Source organism: Acartia tonsa, chromosome 3 (assembly GCF_053477335.1).
Source record: "Acartia tonsa isolate MP-2025a chromosome 3, ASM5347733v1, whole genome shotgun sequence".
NCBI lineage: Eukaryota > Metazoa > Arthropoda > Copepoda > Calanoida > Acartiidae > Acartia > Acartia tonsa.
The window spans coordinates 15,692,165-15,706,691 of record NC_137262.1 but is presented as its reverse complement, the minus strand read 5'-3'; the positions used below and the strand labels follow the sequence as shown (position 1 = coordinate 15,706,691).

Below are 14,527 nucleotides of genomic sequence, written 5' to 3'. Positions count from 1 at the left end.
TCCCTTTTACTAGCCACGATATGATTCTGGATATAAAAAGTTAAGGGTTAATATTTCACAAAATAAAACAATTTGTAATCTTTTTATATAATAGGTATCTCATAAAACTCCCAATGTATTACAGAACATTTATAAGAATGCTAAAAAAACTAAGTCATAAATCTTGAGGATTCTTTTAAGTGTAGCAGATTCTTGAACTTTTTAAATGCATAAACTCAGTGTGAATATGTATTTCCATCTGAAATTCTCATTTAATTGATTCACCATCCAATTAAAGTTGAAAGCTGGTTAATTGCACTCTATATCAGAGAGAGATAGGGGATAATGACAGTTTAATAAATCTACAAACCTTTCCCCCCCCCCCCCAATAACTACAACCTACCAAAAGTAGAATCTTACATACATTTGTATTTGAGGGAAGAATAAGTTATTGGAGGGAAGATTGAATTATCATCTATTATCCTATCCCTTTTCTATGATTGAAAATAGTTATACTACTATTTAAACAACAACTATTCAAATTATTTATATTTATTTGATTATTTTGGACCAAATTATCCTTGCTTGAAGTTTTCTTGATGTATGATTACATATGAGAAAGTTTTAAAAGGTATAAGAATAGAAATGTGCACAAAATCCAGGTAAAGAAAATACAATCTTCCATTCCATCAATCTAACCATCCATCCTACTAACCAAACACACACACACACACACACACTCATAGATAGAAAAGCAAAGATTTAAATTGAAATTCAATAATGCAGACCCCAAATTTCATCTGCAAATAATTTTCTATATGGTTAGAGAGAGATATGAAATTCATTTGCCGGAAAGGTTTGGCCCAAGGGGAGGGAGGGAGAATGGTTTGCCTGCAGGGCCAGGCAACGAGGGGAGGAAGTTTGAAATGCCAGGTCCGTATCCTCAGTTTACTTTAGAAATTCGCTTGAGTTTTAATCCCAAGGGCTAGAGCAACCATAAAACAGGGCTGTTTCTACTTTCATTATCTTTTTTTTTTCTTAACTTAAAAATATATTAAGAAATGAACAAAAACTACATTTTTAGGGTAAAAAATATAATTTTTTAAATGCAAAAAGAAGTTTTAAAGGTAAATTAATATGATTAATATTGTACCCTAAGTTAAATCTATCTGTGTATATAAATGGACAAGATTCAAATCTCAGCTTCTCAGTTTTCATTTTCCTTTCTCTAGACTTGGTTATCCATATCATATCATATTTATATTTTACATTCTATATAAGAGTTTTATATTGATAAAATACTTGAGATAAAATAATATTATATATTTAAAGAGATAGAGAGGGTTGAGTGAGATAGATTGAAGAAAAATATTATTCCAGCCCAAAATTGGATAAGTTTTGGAAGAAAATATATAGATATATATTTATCAACCTCTCCCCCCCCCCCGCCCTTGTTTAACTCTTTCCTATTTTTTTCTATGGCAAAGCCTGATAAATTAAGTATTGACTGTAAGTGACATTTGTGTATACTGGTATTTATCAGGGAGGGACAAGACAATGAAAGTTAATAAAATCTACATCCTGTTACATTCCAGAGGCTGATTAATGGACTTAGATTAGCATAGGGTGGGGGGGGGGGGGAGATAAATATATCCTAGGTTGTCCTATCCCTTTATCCTTGATTGCAAAAGGCTGTAAGACAAAGAGATTAGTTTTACCCCCAGAAAACAATTGAGTGCATAAAATTACAATTTGGACGGCTGTAATTCTGGAACTTAACAGGACACTCATTCACCTCATTTCATTTCAAAGAAAACATATACAATTCAGATTTGAAAGTCTACAATTGGTAATTACAATATATACTGCTCATTCCTAATTTTTTTCCTACTTATTTTATTTTAAAAATTAAGAAAATGAGTGCATCTTTAATGTATAAAAATGCATACCAGAAAAAAAAGCAACTAAGAACTTTGGAAACCCAGTAAAAACTTATGTGACAATAAATCTTAACAGAAAGTAATCAAGGACATAGAAAATTAAGAAGAAAAAAAGGATTTTTTGGTGGATTTTTCAAAACATTGTTCTTATACCTTTCAGCTGAATGTATTGAAGTTTGAATTCTTTTTTAATAGAATTTTTTTTAAAATATTTTTAAGAAAACAAATGACTCTCTCTGATAAAGAATAGAATTAAGACATAAAATGTATCTCAACTAAATTTAGGGCATTTTTATGTCTAGATAAAATGTTAAGAACAAACTATTTGGCAAATCTGTGGATGCCCCCACCTCCCCCCTTCCAGGATCCTGCCTCCGCCCCCTCACAGGCAATACATTTATACAAGGAGGGACATAAATTTTTAAAACAGGAATAAAGATTTTAAAATATGTTTAAATTTTTTATTTTAGGTTTTTTCACGACTGCTTGGGAGCTTAAATCAAAGCCCTCTGGAACTGTCACCAAGAAATGTATTTGAAGTAAGTCTGATTTACAACTTAACCCCATGGCTTGAACCCAATAAATATCTTTGCATTTTTCACACCTCCTCCGCTTTTAAAATGTGCATGAAAGGCAGGGGGTAATGGCAACAAAATTATCCTAAAATCGAGTTTAAAAACTTTACATTGCACAAAATTTTTTTTCTTCTGGTGGGAGGGATTAATTAATTATCAACCATTAATAATCCCTGCATCCCTGCAAATATGTCGACAACCATTATTCAATCTAAATCCTTTGTTGATATATTGTGAGGGATGAATAGAAAATATATGCAAATGGGGGTTGAAAAATGAATAAAAAAGAGCACTCTAATTTTTCACCATATTTTCCCACTCTCCATAAACTTTGGGATGTTGTCATCCTTGTTTTCAATTATCCCATTGAATTATTTTCCCAATTCAGATCTACTGGTATGCTCAAGCCTTTCATATCCCATCAGCAATAGTTCAATGTCAGCATTATCTACAGACACAATCACATCTGCTGGCTGCCGTCCAGGGTAAGGTTTTTTTCCAGGGTAAGCGCCAGCCGCCTGATTTGTTGTAGCTGCTAAATAATGCTCAACTGGCAGCAAATGGCAGCGGACAAACCAAGATAAAATTCCAAATTTTTTTTGAGGATTTAATATGATAATAATTAAGAAAAATTAAATAGGTCACAGTCTCAATTCTGCAGAACCTTCCATTTTTTCAGGTAAAAAAAAATGACAAAAATTTTTCTATTTCCAAACTATCTATCTATTTATCTTGCTATCTATTTATTTAGGGCTAGGAGTGGGGTCATTACCAGTACAAGATAACAACACTTCACTATTGTCACAGAATATCATTAGGTGCGTACTTTTATCCTACCCAAAAAAGACATGCATAAAGTCATAGATAAAGTTACAAAAATTGTCAATATAACTTAAGAAAAAAATTTCAATATTTGTTCATTTAACTTTTCCTGAGTTCCCACTAAGTTGTTAATGCATATAGTTGTTTTTAAAAATGTAAAACTGGGTTGTAAATACATGATTATAATAACAAATGACCCAAGAAGTAGGGAGGGGCAGGTTAAGAATACAACACTAAAACACTATTCTTTGAGATATAAGTTAATAGGTAAATGTTTAGGTTGCACATCCCTTTAAATGACTGTTCCTAATTATGCTTTTTTACTTCTCTACAGTGCTAACACATCTGCTACACAAACCAAGCAAGAAAAAGATGATTCAGAGGAGAGAGAAAAGACAGCACAAAAGTACGTTTTAAAAACATTGTTTGTCCTTGTTTAAAATATGTTAAATCCATCACATTTTTTTCTAGAATCCACCGACCAATACCAAGCCGTGGGGTGCCCCTGTTTCCAGGAGGAATACCTGGATTTCCAACCCACCCAGCAAACTTGTTACGGGGACAAGAACTGATTGATAATAACCCACAGGTTTTAGCCCATTTAAAGAAAATTATAATTATCTTAGAGTGGATTTTAAAACAATTTTTTAATTTTTAGATTTCTCAAATGGAAAATAGTAATCCAGGTGACTTTCAACTACATTATGTTCAAAATACATAAAATTTGAATAAGATGATGACATAAATTAAAAACTTTTATTTTAAACTAATCCTTCCATTTTAAAATTTTGGTAAGGTAACCTAGCCCCCTTCTACAGTGACTGGATTCTAAGATACAGGAACGAGGTGGACAAACAACAAAATGAAAAACAAATGGAAACAGGAAGGCTGAATAATATTAAAAACATACATCTATTTCTTTTTATTTTAAAATTTTGTGGAAAAAATGTTTTATAACTTATTCAGCTTTTTAAATATAGATGATAAAAATCAACGACGCAAAATGAAAAAAGGGAAAGGTAATCTTTATTAATTAAAAATTAAATTTTAATCTTTCATTTTAAATTGATTTTCATGGAAAAAAATATTCGATATTCATTTTTTAGATTTATTTACGAGCAAAGGAAGTAATTCAGCGGCTTCTAGCAGCCAGGCAGCTGTGCTAAGCAGCTTGACATCTACTCAAGCCACCATGGGAAATATTGAAACAATGCAAAATACAGGCAACCCTCACATTTTATGCAGAAAAAATAATTTTAATTATGTAAAATCATCTTTTATTCATAAATGCTAAAGAATAAGCTTGTTATGGAAAATTACCACAATTTGCACGTTTTCTTGCAATTTTGGGCAGAACCCTAGTGAATAATTCTATTATTGCTTGAGTAGAGAAAAATGCCTAATGCAATTTTCATCCTGCCATTTACATAATGCTATGCCAGCATTTTTACTCAAGCTAGCTGAAAAATTCTAAAATTCGAGAAAATCTAATAAAATGCGCTTTATTTGCTTCTTTGGGGGAGAAAATGCTAATGCATTCTTTAAATGATTAATTTTATGTGCATTTTTTGAATATTGGCTTTTTTAGAAGGGCCAATTGTAATGATTGATAGAAAGGCTAGGGAAAAAATGATTTAGTAATGAGATAGAACTATTTCCAACAGATAAAATGTGACTGTTTGTCTGTCTGTGTCTGTGTGTAGCTGCCTGCGACGGACCTGTCAAGTTTCACCGGATTTCCAATAATTTTTTCCAATTTCAAAAGTTGAACAGAACTTCCCTGACCCCCCCTGCCCCCGGCTCAGCCGCTGCTGGCCCCCACTCAACCCTCCATCAGCCACTGTCCCCTGTCAAAAGTAACAGCAAAGGTTTTTATTTTATTTTTAGAAGTCAAGCTACTGTATACAATTTAGAGAATCAGTCTGTTATACATTTTACCCAAATTTTTTTAAGAAGCAGCAAGAAATACCTATATCTTTTTAATTGGGTTTAAAAATACCTAAATAACATTTTAAAGTATTTCTTTTTTTTAACACAATTATCCGCGTTTATACAGTACACTACTCTTTTTTACTACATTAATCATGCTAAGCGAACTATTAACTTGAAATAAATCCAACAAAAATATGCAAAACTACGGTAAAAAATTGCTGTAAATCATTCAAAAGCAATTTTTCAAATTTTGGCTAACATATCCGAGATAAGATTTCTGCAAAAATTGTCATTTCTATAAAATATTATTAACTTTAGATCCTAAGGAAATATTGGAGGGCGAAAAAATGGAGGTTGAAACAAATGAAGATATTGAAAATGAAACAGGTTTTTTGTGTACTTAAAAATATGTTTTTAACATGCAATTAAAATATTTTAATAGTAGTTAAATGATTTATTATAAATTTAATTATATTTTTATAGGTGAAACTTACACCTGTATTTTTTGTAATCATGTATTCAAATCCCACTACTGCTATCAAAAACACAAGGTACAAAAAAGTTAAGATATTTTTTGATTATCAAAATTAGAATTTATTGTAATTAATTCTAGAACAATGTCAGGGCCGAATTAAGGATAAATTGTGCAAAAAAATGTTGTACAAAAAAATGCGCATATTTTGTTGTTTCAGAGACGGCATATTAACCCAATCAACATTGATCTGCAGGACAAAAATGTGGCCAAAAATATCTCAGGTAAATATTTTGAAATTGTACATTTTGTATTTTTGTTTGTGAGGCAAGAAACTTTATTTTTAAAGTCTTCCTATCTCATTATTATCTGCTAAATATTGGCAAAATTTTACAGCACATTGCAAATTTTACACTTTTGAAAAATACAAACAGTCAAACATATTCACTCATACACATACATACACACACACACACACGCACACAAAAGAAAATACAGAGCACAAAATACAACGGCAGGTCGTAAATCAAAACCCTTTGAAAAATGATCTAAGGTGTGTGTGTGTGTGTGTGTGTACCGGTCAAAAGTATATTAGTGTTTGTTTGTCCTAACAATACAAATCATTTATTTTCAAGTAAAAATAAACCTCGTACAAAAACTGTGATTCTTCTCATTTATTTAACATTTTAAAGTATTTAATTTTTTTTTTAGTTTTAAAAGACACAAACGTTCAGTATTACCCGTGCAAGATTTGTGGGGCAAAATTTCCCTCATATTATTTTGTGCACAAGCATAAGAAGTTGTGGCACCCGACAAGTGCAGGTTACAATATTTTAAATGCTATACATGATTTTTCGTTTTGGCTGATAACCGGTTCTAATCCAGCAGATATTAATCGGTTTCGAATGAATAATATGAGAATAATTAAACTCATTTAATAATGCTTTTAAGGCTAAGATTAATAATTCTTTTTTTTTAGATGAAGCAAATGCTGAGAATCTGGGTGAAAATGTATCAAAATCTCCACAACCTGGAACCTCAACAGATTGTTAATCCAACGAGTTTACTTAACCTATCCTAACCTGATGAATAAACCTGAGCACAAAAGCAAAGTATACAACAACACATATCCTATTAACATATCAATTGTTTTAATACCTCATTAAAATTGAAATAAATTATGAAACCTTAATTTGGCGTTTTAAATAATTAAAAATTCTTAATTTCAAATGAATTTTTGTAAATATTACCAAAAATTTAATCCATTTGAAATTTTTGTATTTTAATATTTGATATTTACTACTTAAAAATATGTAATTTTATATTAGAAGAGAAATATAATATTATTTTAGTAGATACCTATGCAAAAAAAATAGATAAATTAGGATAGAAGCAGATTTTTAAAAAATATCTTCTTAAGTAGCGCAGTAAAAACAATTAAACGCATGATTATCAATAAGTCCTTGAATATGATATTCTTGTTAGAAAATTCTTTAAATTGAGAAGGATATGTTTTAAAAAAAAACTAAAATTCGTCAATAAACAAGGCATATAACGTTTAAAAAATACGCCATGTTTTAAGTAAAGCTACGATTAAAGAAATTGTCAGTTTATTGCATGATAAAAAAACGTTCCTAATCTTTTAATAACCTACACTTCATGAAAAAAAATGTTACGGACGGCTGGAAAATATGATAATGCAATGGGCGTGGTGTAGAGTAGATGTAATGTTTATTCTTTTTCATAAAATAAACAGAAAACACTTTTCTTCCCACAGTGCTAGGTTACATAACACTTAATAAGTGCTTTAAAAATTAAAAGATAAAAAGTACAAACCTATAAAAAAATGGGAGAAAAAAGATGGAACGATAGGAGACGGCATAAGAATTTTCAAATGACGCAATGAAAAAAAATAATTCAAAGCCATTTAAAAAGTGTAATAAAAATGCAAAAAGAAATTTTATATGTTTATTTTGGTTATAAAAATCACGCAACCTTTTCAGAAAAAATATGAGATTTGATTAACTTAAAAGCTTAACTTTATTTCAGAGCTGCTTTGCACCCTAATTAAAAACGTGAGAGCTTTGAATTAGTCTAAGATTACATTAGTAGCGCAGCTAATATCATTTAAGTTATGTCTGTTAGTTTGTCTGTTCTATCGATGTCATTTTTTCATTCATATGCAGTTATTCTATTTTTTTTCGAACAACTTGTGGATACAAATGTCCTTGTTAACTTTATCTTTATACATAGAGAGGTGGAAAATGTATAAAATACTTGAGTTAAAGGTGATCCAGGTATTGTGAAAATTAAAACTCAAGTGCAAATACACATTATATCAAATTAATTCTTTTATATGCTGTTAATTTTTCTTTAATAGGTACCTAGTAAAAAAAATAAAGGTAAGTTTAACGAAAAAGTGGTTTGAAGATTTCTACTTTTGTTGTTAAAATAGTGAGAAGTCCTACCCCCCCCCCCCCCCCCTATTAAATTTCAGTTTGAATATGGCCCTATATATTACATAAAAATCAAACTTGTGCAAAGCTAAAATGACATAAATAACCGAGTAAACACTCAAGGAGGAAGGGAAGGGTCATTAACAGAAAATTAACTAAAATTTTCAACATTATTAACTAGAATTTTACTTGAGAATTGGGATAAAGATTAATAAATCTTAAATTGTCTTTTCCTTGTATCCCTGGGAGTAAATAGTGAACACATTTTCAATTACAGAACTTGTTTTTAATTATTTGCTCTTTACCCTTTTGCACTTAGAAGCTAGCTAGCTTAGTAACACATAGTGTATTTAAAACATATGGTTTAAAGAATTTAAATACTTCTTTAATTATAGATTAAATAGTTTTAAACCTTTAGACATCCACAATTTTTTTGTAAGACGAAAAAGAGATAAGTGTAAAAAATGGAGCATAATAACGGCAAATTAACGGCATAACGGTACTTACCAGCCTGATTAGAGTCCTCATCATCGCTAGACTCAACCGGTTCCGCCTTCTTACCGGCGTTGTTACGCCGTGGTCTACCCGTTTCCTTCTCACTGAAAAAATATAAAGAAAATTAGCTACTTGTCATTTCATCTATGCTATACAAAATAATATTTCTTTTTCATTTAAGTCGCTATCAGATTTTCTTTTATTGCAGAATTTAATAAAAACGCCGCGCGACATTATGACCAAAAAAAAGCCTGCAAAATTTTGCTAAAAATCCGCAAGATACATTTTAGTCAACGTTTGAACTCCTTCTTATGCGCAAATACAATTTACATATCAGGAAGGAAAGGGGACCAACACAAGCCAAATTAATCCACATCCCATTCTTTTCCCCCAATTGTTCACAACCTACAATTAGTAGAAATTGGGGAAAGATTAATAATTTATCCCCATTTTCCTCTCCCTACGTCCATGATATGTATATTCCGGTTTAAGCTGATAACAGCATTTTTCAATTACACTGTTCAGTGCAAAAAATTGATGTATGATTCGCTTTGATTTCAGACGCGCAGTTCTAACAGCAAAAAGTATATAGTAGCCAAATTCATTAAAAATATATCATAAACAAATTATTTTACTTTAGGTCGGTTATTAAACCACTTAATATTACTAGCAGTTTAAGCAATTTATAATCTAACAATTACAAAGGATTCTAAGCTTTAATTCTATTCTTAAAAATAAGAAGTTTTAATTAAACACTTTTAATACAAGTTTCTTAACCCCCCCCCCCCCCCCCTTCCATTATTTTCTCTTTTAAACCATACTTTGAAATGTGAGTACTTTTCAAATCACATCAAGGACAAAACACATCCAGGGATTAAAAGGGATAAGACAATGGATGATAAATTAATGTACACCCCCAGTAATGATAGACAGAATATCTCCTTAAAAAACTTGTTCGTGGAATACTTGGAAAAGTTTTTAACCAACGAATTAGATATGCATCATATACTTGTAAGAATCTTTTTTTTAAGAGGATAAGAAAGGATTTTAAAAAATTAATAACTATTAAAAATTATATTAATTTTACAACATGTCGCTTATTTAAATTTAATCTATCTAATTTTTCCTTCTTAATTAAGCTAAGATTTTAAATAATTTTCCTCTAAAATATCTAACTTTAAATAATTTTTTTAAAAAATATTTTTAGTCGAACGTGAGCTGTTTTAAGTTAAGAAAAATATAAATAAGTACATGTCCAAAAGATTAGTTTCTAGAACAAGATTGACTTCATATATAAAATGGCGAAGCTTAATTATTTGAATTAATACAATAAATATCAAAGGGTGTTCAATGGTCATAACCTTTTATAATACCTACACATTTTAGAAAGTCGGACGAAAAGACATAGTGAATCGTAGACTAGCGGTGCATTTAATCAAAAAAAAGTAAAGGTTTTATATCTATAATAGCATTTTATCTTAAAATATTATTAATGACGGTTAGACATTTGAATTCATAGAGTGGCTTCGCTATTAAAAAGGGGGGCTAAAGACATGGGGAATAGGACGGTTGGACATTGAAGTTATAGATCAGCTTGGCTTAAAAAAGGGGGCTAAAGACAGGGTGGGGGGAAGTGGGCATAATATAAGATGATGCATACAAAGTATCTAAATTAGGTGGAAAGCAGTAATCAGCTACGGGGAATGATATTCACGTCTCCAAACTATCTTTCCCACTATCCATTTATCTATCTTTCTATCCCTCTATCTATCTATTTACTACGGGGATAGATGGATAAATAAATGGGCTACAATTTCAAAAATCTAGAATTTGAATAATTTGATTTGGGGGGTAAAAAATAACCATTGCTAGCCTAACTAATAGATTGAAATGACTTGTTTTCAAAGCAACTTAATACAATTTCAATGAATTTTTTGACCCATTACCTCTCCTATATGCCTGATTAGTTCACGAGTCAAAATCCTCAGACGCATCGCTGGAATTTTGGACAGAAATTAGATGCGCAACAGAAATGTGTAGGAGGGGGGGGGGGGGCCGGGGGGGGGAGGTAAATGACGTAGGGGAAAGTAAACAAGGATAATTCGATTGATTTGTAGCGCAGTAAGAACAATTTATTCTATTAATGTAAGACTAATACAACTAAAATATTGATCTGAGGTGGATTCTTAAAACTTTTTAGCTCACTGCCTCACTAAACTCAGTGACGCTAAATTTTTTTGTGAAAAATCCTTCAAAATCACATAAAAAATATACAAAAACTAAATAAAACCACAAAAGGGTTATTAACATAAGATTTTGTTTAATTTTTGTAGAATCCACCTCAGTTTACCTTAATACGCTACCTAATTATGAAATCCTCACAAAAATTACACAAAACAGACTAATAACTTTGTTTAAAAAGTCTGTACACACATATCTCATAGAGTAGCTGCGCTTTTAAAAATTTGAAGGGAGGTATGTCGGTCAAATATCCCAAAATAATTTATAAATTGTCTACGGCTACCCCCTTACTTCCCCCCTCCCATCCTCCACCTGTCAGGATAGATGAATGAAAGGTTATAATGGGTAGTCTCTTAAGTACAAATTCGTTTTTAACAAACAATTTTTCTTTTTAAACTCAAAAATGTTCAGTTTTTAAAAGAAAGCTTTGTCTAATGTAAATAAATTAATATTTTAACAAAAAAGAATTTTACCTTGAATAAATAGATAAAAACGTAATTCCTTAAATTTCATCATGACTAATTTAGTTTTTAATCCGAAAATTCTGGGCCTTTCCCTCAATTGTTTACTAGAAACCAATGAAATACAATTTCAATTTTATCAAAAACAGAATATTTTGATTCTGAAAAAAATTATATTTTTCTTTAACGTTTAATAAAGTAAAACTTTGAACTAAGATGTACGTTGGCTCAGAATAGTACGTGTGTTCATTTCACTTGGGATATCAAAACAATAGGTTTCTTTGTGCTGCCATTCTGAGACTTCAGGAATGTTTTTTTTGCAGGGCTCGGCAGCCGCAGTCATAATCAGCCTTTTGTCTGACTTTTATTTATAAATGCACAGCATTGCAAACAATGACGGCTGAATGCCGAGCCCTCATTTTTAAAATGAATTGATGAAAGAAAGAAAGGAATGAAACGTGGGGTAATGCATTTTTCTTTAGATCAAAGATGTAGTAGGTACTTCACACATGAAAGGCTCTTATTATTGTTGTGGTCTTATTTTTTGTCAGTTAGGTACACAGGCAAACAAACTAAAAATAATTTATATTAAAGAACCTACCCAAATATTTAGTAATTTTCCTCAACTTTAATGAAACAACAATAGATTCTTATACTGTACAATCTAGAATGCATTCTATTACTATTATTTTTATCAATACATTCCTAGGTAGCTAATTAAATATTAACAAACAAATACCTAGAGAATCACAGTTTACCTCAATGATTTAATTTTCAGCAAGCCGCCTCAAAAAAAAAGATAATCTTACCCATTGGTGCCGTCATCTCCATCCTTGTCTTTGTTGGTTGGTTGAGGTGTGTTGGATCTACTAACTCCCTTCGAATCTACTCCCTCCTTCTCCTAAAAAGTAAGTAAACATTTTTTTATACAATGAAATATACAAATACATTCGATACATTTTTTTTTACAAAATATTTTAATATGATACACTTTACATAACAAACCCAGTTTAAAAATTAGGCATTATCAAGTGCTTCCTGTGATAAGCCATCTATTAAAAATGTTTTGTGCAACTTCTACTATGACCTCAAAGTTACACAACTTGATAGTTGTGCAAAAATTAAAGAAAAACAAGAAGCAAGAATGAAAATATAAAAATAACAAAGGCAATTTGTAAAAAGTACACCCAGGAACTATCAATTCTTTTTTTTATTTAAATGGATGAGAAAATTTATAGCACTCCTTAAAATTATATAGGTAGCTAATTGGAATTTTTTTTGCTCAGTTTAAAATTTATGCATATAATGAGCTAGATTTTCATGTTAATGAATGTGTATGCAACTCTTTCTTTGTGTAAAAAAAAGTTATATCAAATCTAAAGATGTATGTGAGTGAGAATGATAGAATTTGCTTATCACTGATTGCTGGCATGATATCAAAATGTATATCAGCAGTTTTTTTCCAAGAAGGTCTGATAAGAATTACTTGGGAGTACATTATATAAAGGCCAAAGTATTCATGAAAAAGTTATTATACAAAAATTCTACATCATTTCATTATTTATGAATAATACTATTTTTAGACACTGAATAATTGAGTTTTATAATAATAGTACCTTCATAAACTTTCTTTGATAAATGACTTTATCATGGTACAGCAAAATAAAATAGTTTTTTTTTATATCAAAGGGGGGAGGCGGATGTGCCACTTTTTGAAACCAAAAGTAAAACGTGCATGATCTCCGCCCATTAAAGAGTTACAGCCCTAAAATTCGGCACAGCAGTTGCTTTTGTGGAGAACAATATGGAACTGTGAAGAAACGGCGGCGGAACCGTTTTCCGCCGATTTTTTTTGCCAAATTAGACAGTTCTCAATTATCTGTTTAACTTTTTTTTCTCATAAAACGTCAATATTAAAAAAAAATTGCAAGTGTAAAATCTTTATACAAGTGTCAAGTGAAAATATAAGCGAAAATTTTATAAAAAGAAAAAGTTTATCTCAGATGATTGAAAATTTTCTATTATGGCGAGAAAAGGCAAAAAAAATTTCGGCGGGAAACGGCAATTTTCGGCGGGAGCGGCGGTTCCGCCGCCGTTTCTTTACAGTTCCATATTGTTCTCTACAAAAGCAACTGCTATGCCGAATTTTAGCGCTGTAACTCTTTTATGGGCTGAGATCATGCACGTTTTACTTTTGGTTTCAAAAAGTGGCACATCCGCCTCCCCCCTTTGAATGATAAGCAACTATTTTTTTCTTACGTGTCATGTCATTATAGAGCTAGTAAAATGTATGATTTTAGATTTTTTTCAATCTGTTTTCATACAAATTGATTTCAAAAAATTATCCACCTAAAAAGTTTTTATAAGAAAAAAGGGACCTATTATTTAGTAAAAAAATTTAAAATGTTCAGTCCACCCCCTCCCCCCTCCTCCTTACTACGCAATTGTATCAAACACACAAACACACACACACAGTGTGTGAGTGCAATCAAGTGAGGCGTAAATAAAAGGATTGTCTGGACTTGAAACATTCACCAATCCTATTTGATTTATTGCCCAACAAAAATACATTATTTATAACTTATCTTTTTTTCAGTTACCTACCTATGCATTATTAATCATGAAAGATAAAAAAAGTTTCATTTACACAGTTTACGATCAATAAAAACATTTTTCTGTACTCAAAAATAGGTAATTAATATTATTTTAAAAACCGGTAAAGCTAGATAGGTACCTAATGATGTGTTCGCGTGTGTGTTTGCAAAGAGAAAACAGACAATGTCCAACAATTTCTAAAATGAACCCCACACCCCGCGAAGTTAGAAATAAAAACGGGGGGGTTATCAGATTGGTCAATAAAATTCAAAAAGGATCCTTTAATTTTTTTTGCAAACATTCATTTCTCACACAAACACATTTGTACACAAAAATACACAAATACTGATACAAAAAAAACTTTATGACGTAAATTTTATATACACATACAAACAGAAAATTTATCCATTATGTTTATTTTATTGGCCAGGGACTAAAATAGCGTAAAAAATGTTTGTATTTGTTGTTTGAGTGTGTATGTTTTTGATTGTGTGAGTGTATGTTTTTGATTTTATGTGTGTGTGTATTTTTAAGCAATAAACAAAAATGCTTTTAGTAA

At 30.7% G+C, this 14,527-nt stretch overlaps 2 protein-coding genes across 5 annotated transcripts in view; one reads left to right on the top strand and one right to left on the bottom strand.

The window, feature by feature from the left end:
- LOC145313448 (uncharacterized) overlaps positions 1 to 14,527 on the bottom strand; it is an 89,606-nt gene that overhangs the window by 9,856 nt on the left and 65,223 nt on the right. For all 4 annotated transcript variants that reach the window (XM_080152871.1, XM_080152873.1, XM_080152872.1 and 1 more), the window contains exons 12-13: positions 12,183 to 12,274; positions 8,684 to 8,775 (exon numbers count right to left, since the gene is read on the bottom strand). In XM_080152871.1, the coding sequence (XP_080008997.1) occupies positions 8,684 to 8,775; positions 12,183 to 12,274 (184 nt within the window). The remainder of the gene's footprint in view (positions 1 to 8,683; positions 8,776 to 12,182; positions 12,275 to 14,527) is intronic.
- On the top strand, positions 4,236 to 6,912 carry LOC145313449 (uncharacterized). Its single transcript, XM_080152876.1, has 8 exons — positions 4,236 to 4,335; positions 4,423 to 4,539; positions 5,020 to 5,184; positions 5,567 to 5,635; positions 5,732 to 5,799; positions 5,941 to 6,004; positions 6,432 to 6,542; positions 6,700 to 6,912. Exons 1-8 carry the CDS (start codon positions 4,263 to 4,265, stop codon positions 6,771 to 6,773), a joined length of 741 nt encoding a protein of 246 aa, XP_080009002.1. The 5' UTR covers positions 4,236 to 4,262; the 3' UTR covers positions 6,774 to 6,912.

Bases quoted from the DNA above. Each gene is read 5' to 3' on its own strand.
- LOC145313449 (XM_080152876.1), top strand. From the start codon at position 4,263: ATGTTTTATAACTTATTCAGCTTTTTAAATATAGATGATAAAAATCAA. The intron at 5,800-5,940 runs GTACAAAAAAGT...TTGTTGTTTCAG, and splicing joins ACTGCTATCAAAAACACAAG to AGACGGCATATTAACCCAAT. The intron at 6,005-6,431 runs GTAAATATTTTG...TTTTTTTTTTAG, and splicing joins TGTGGCCAAAAATATCTCAG to TTTTAAAAGACACAAACGTT.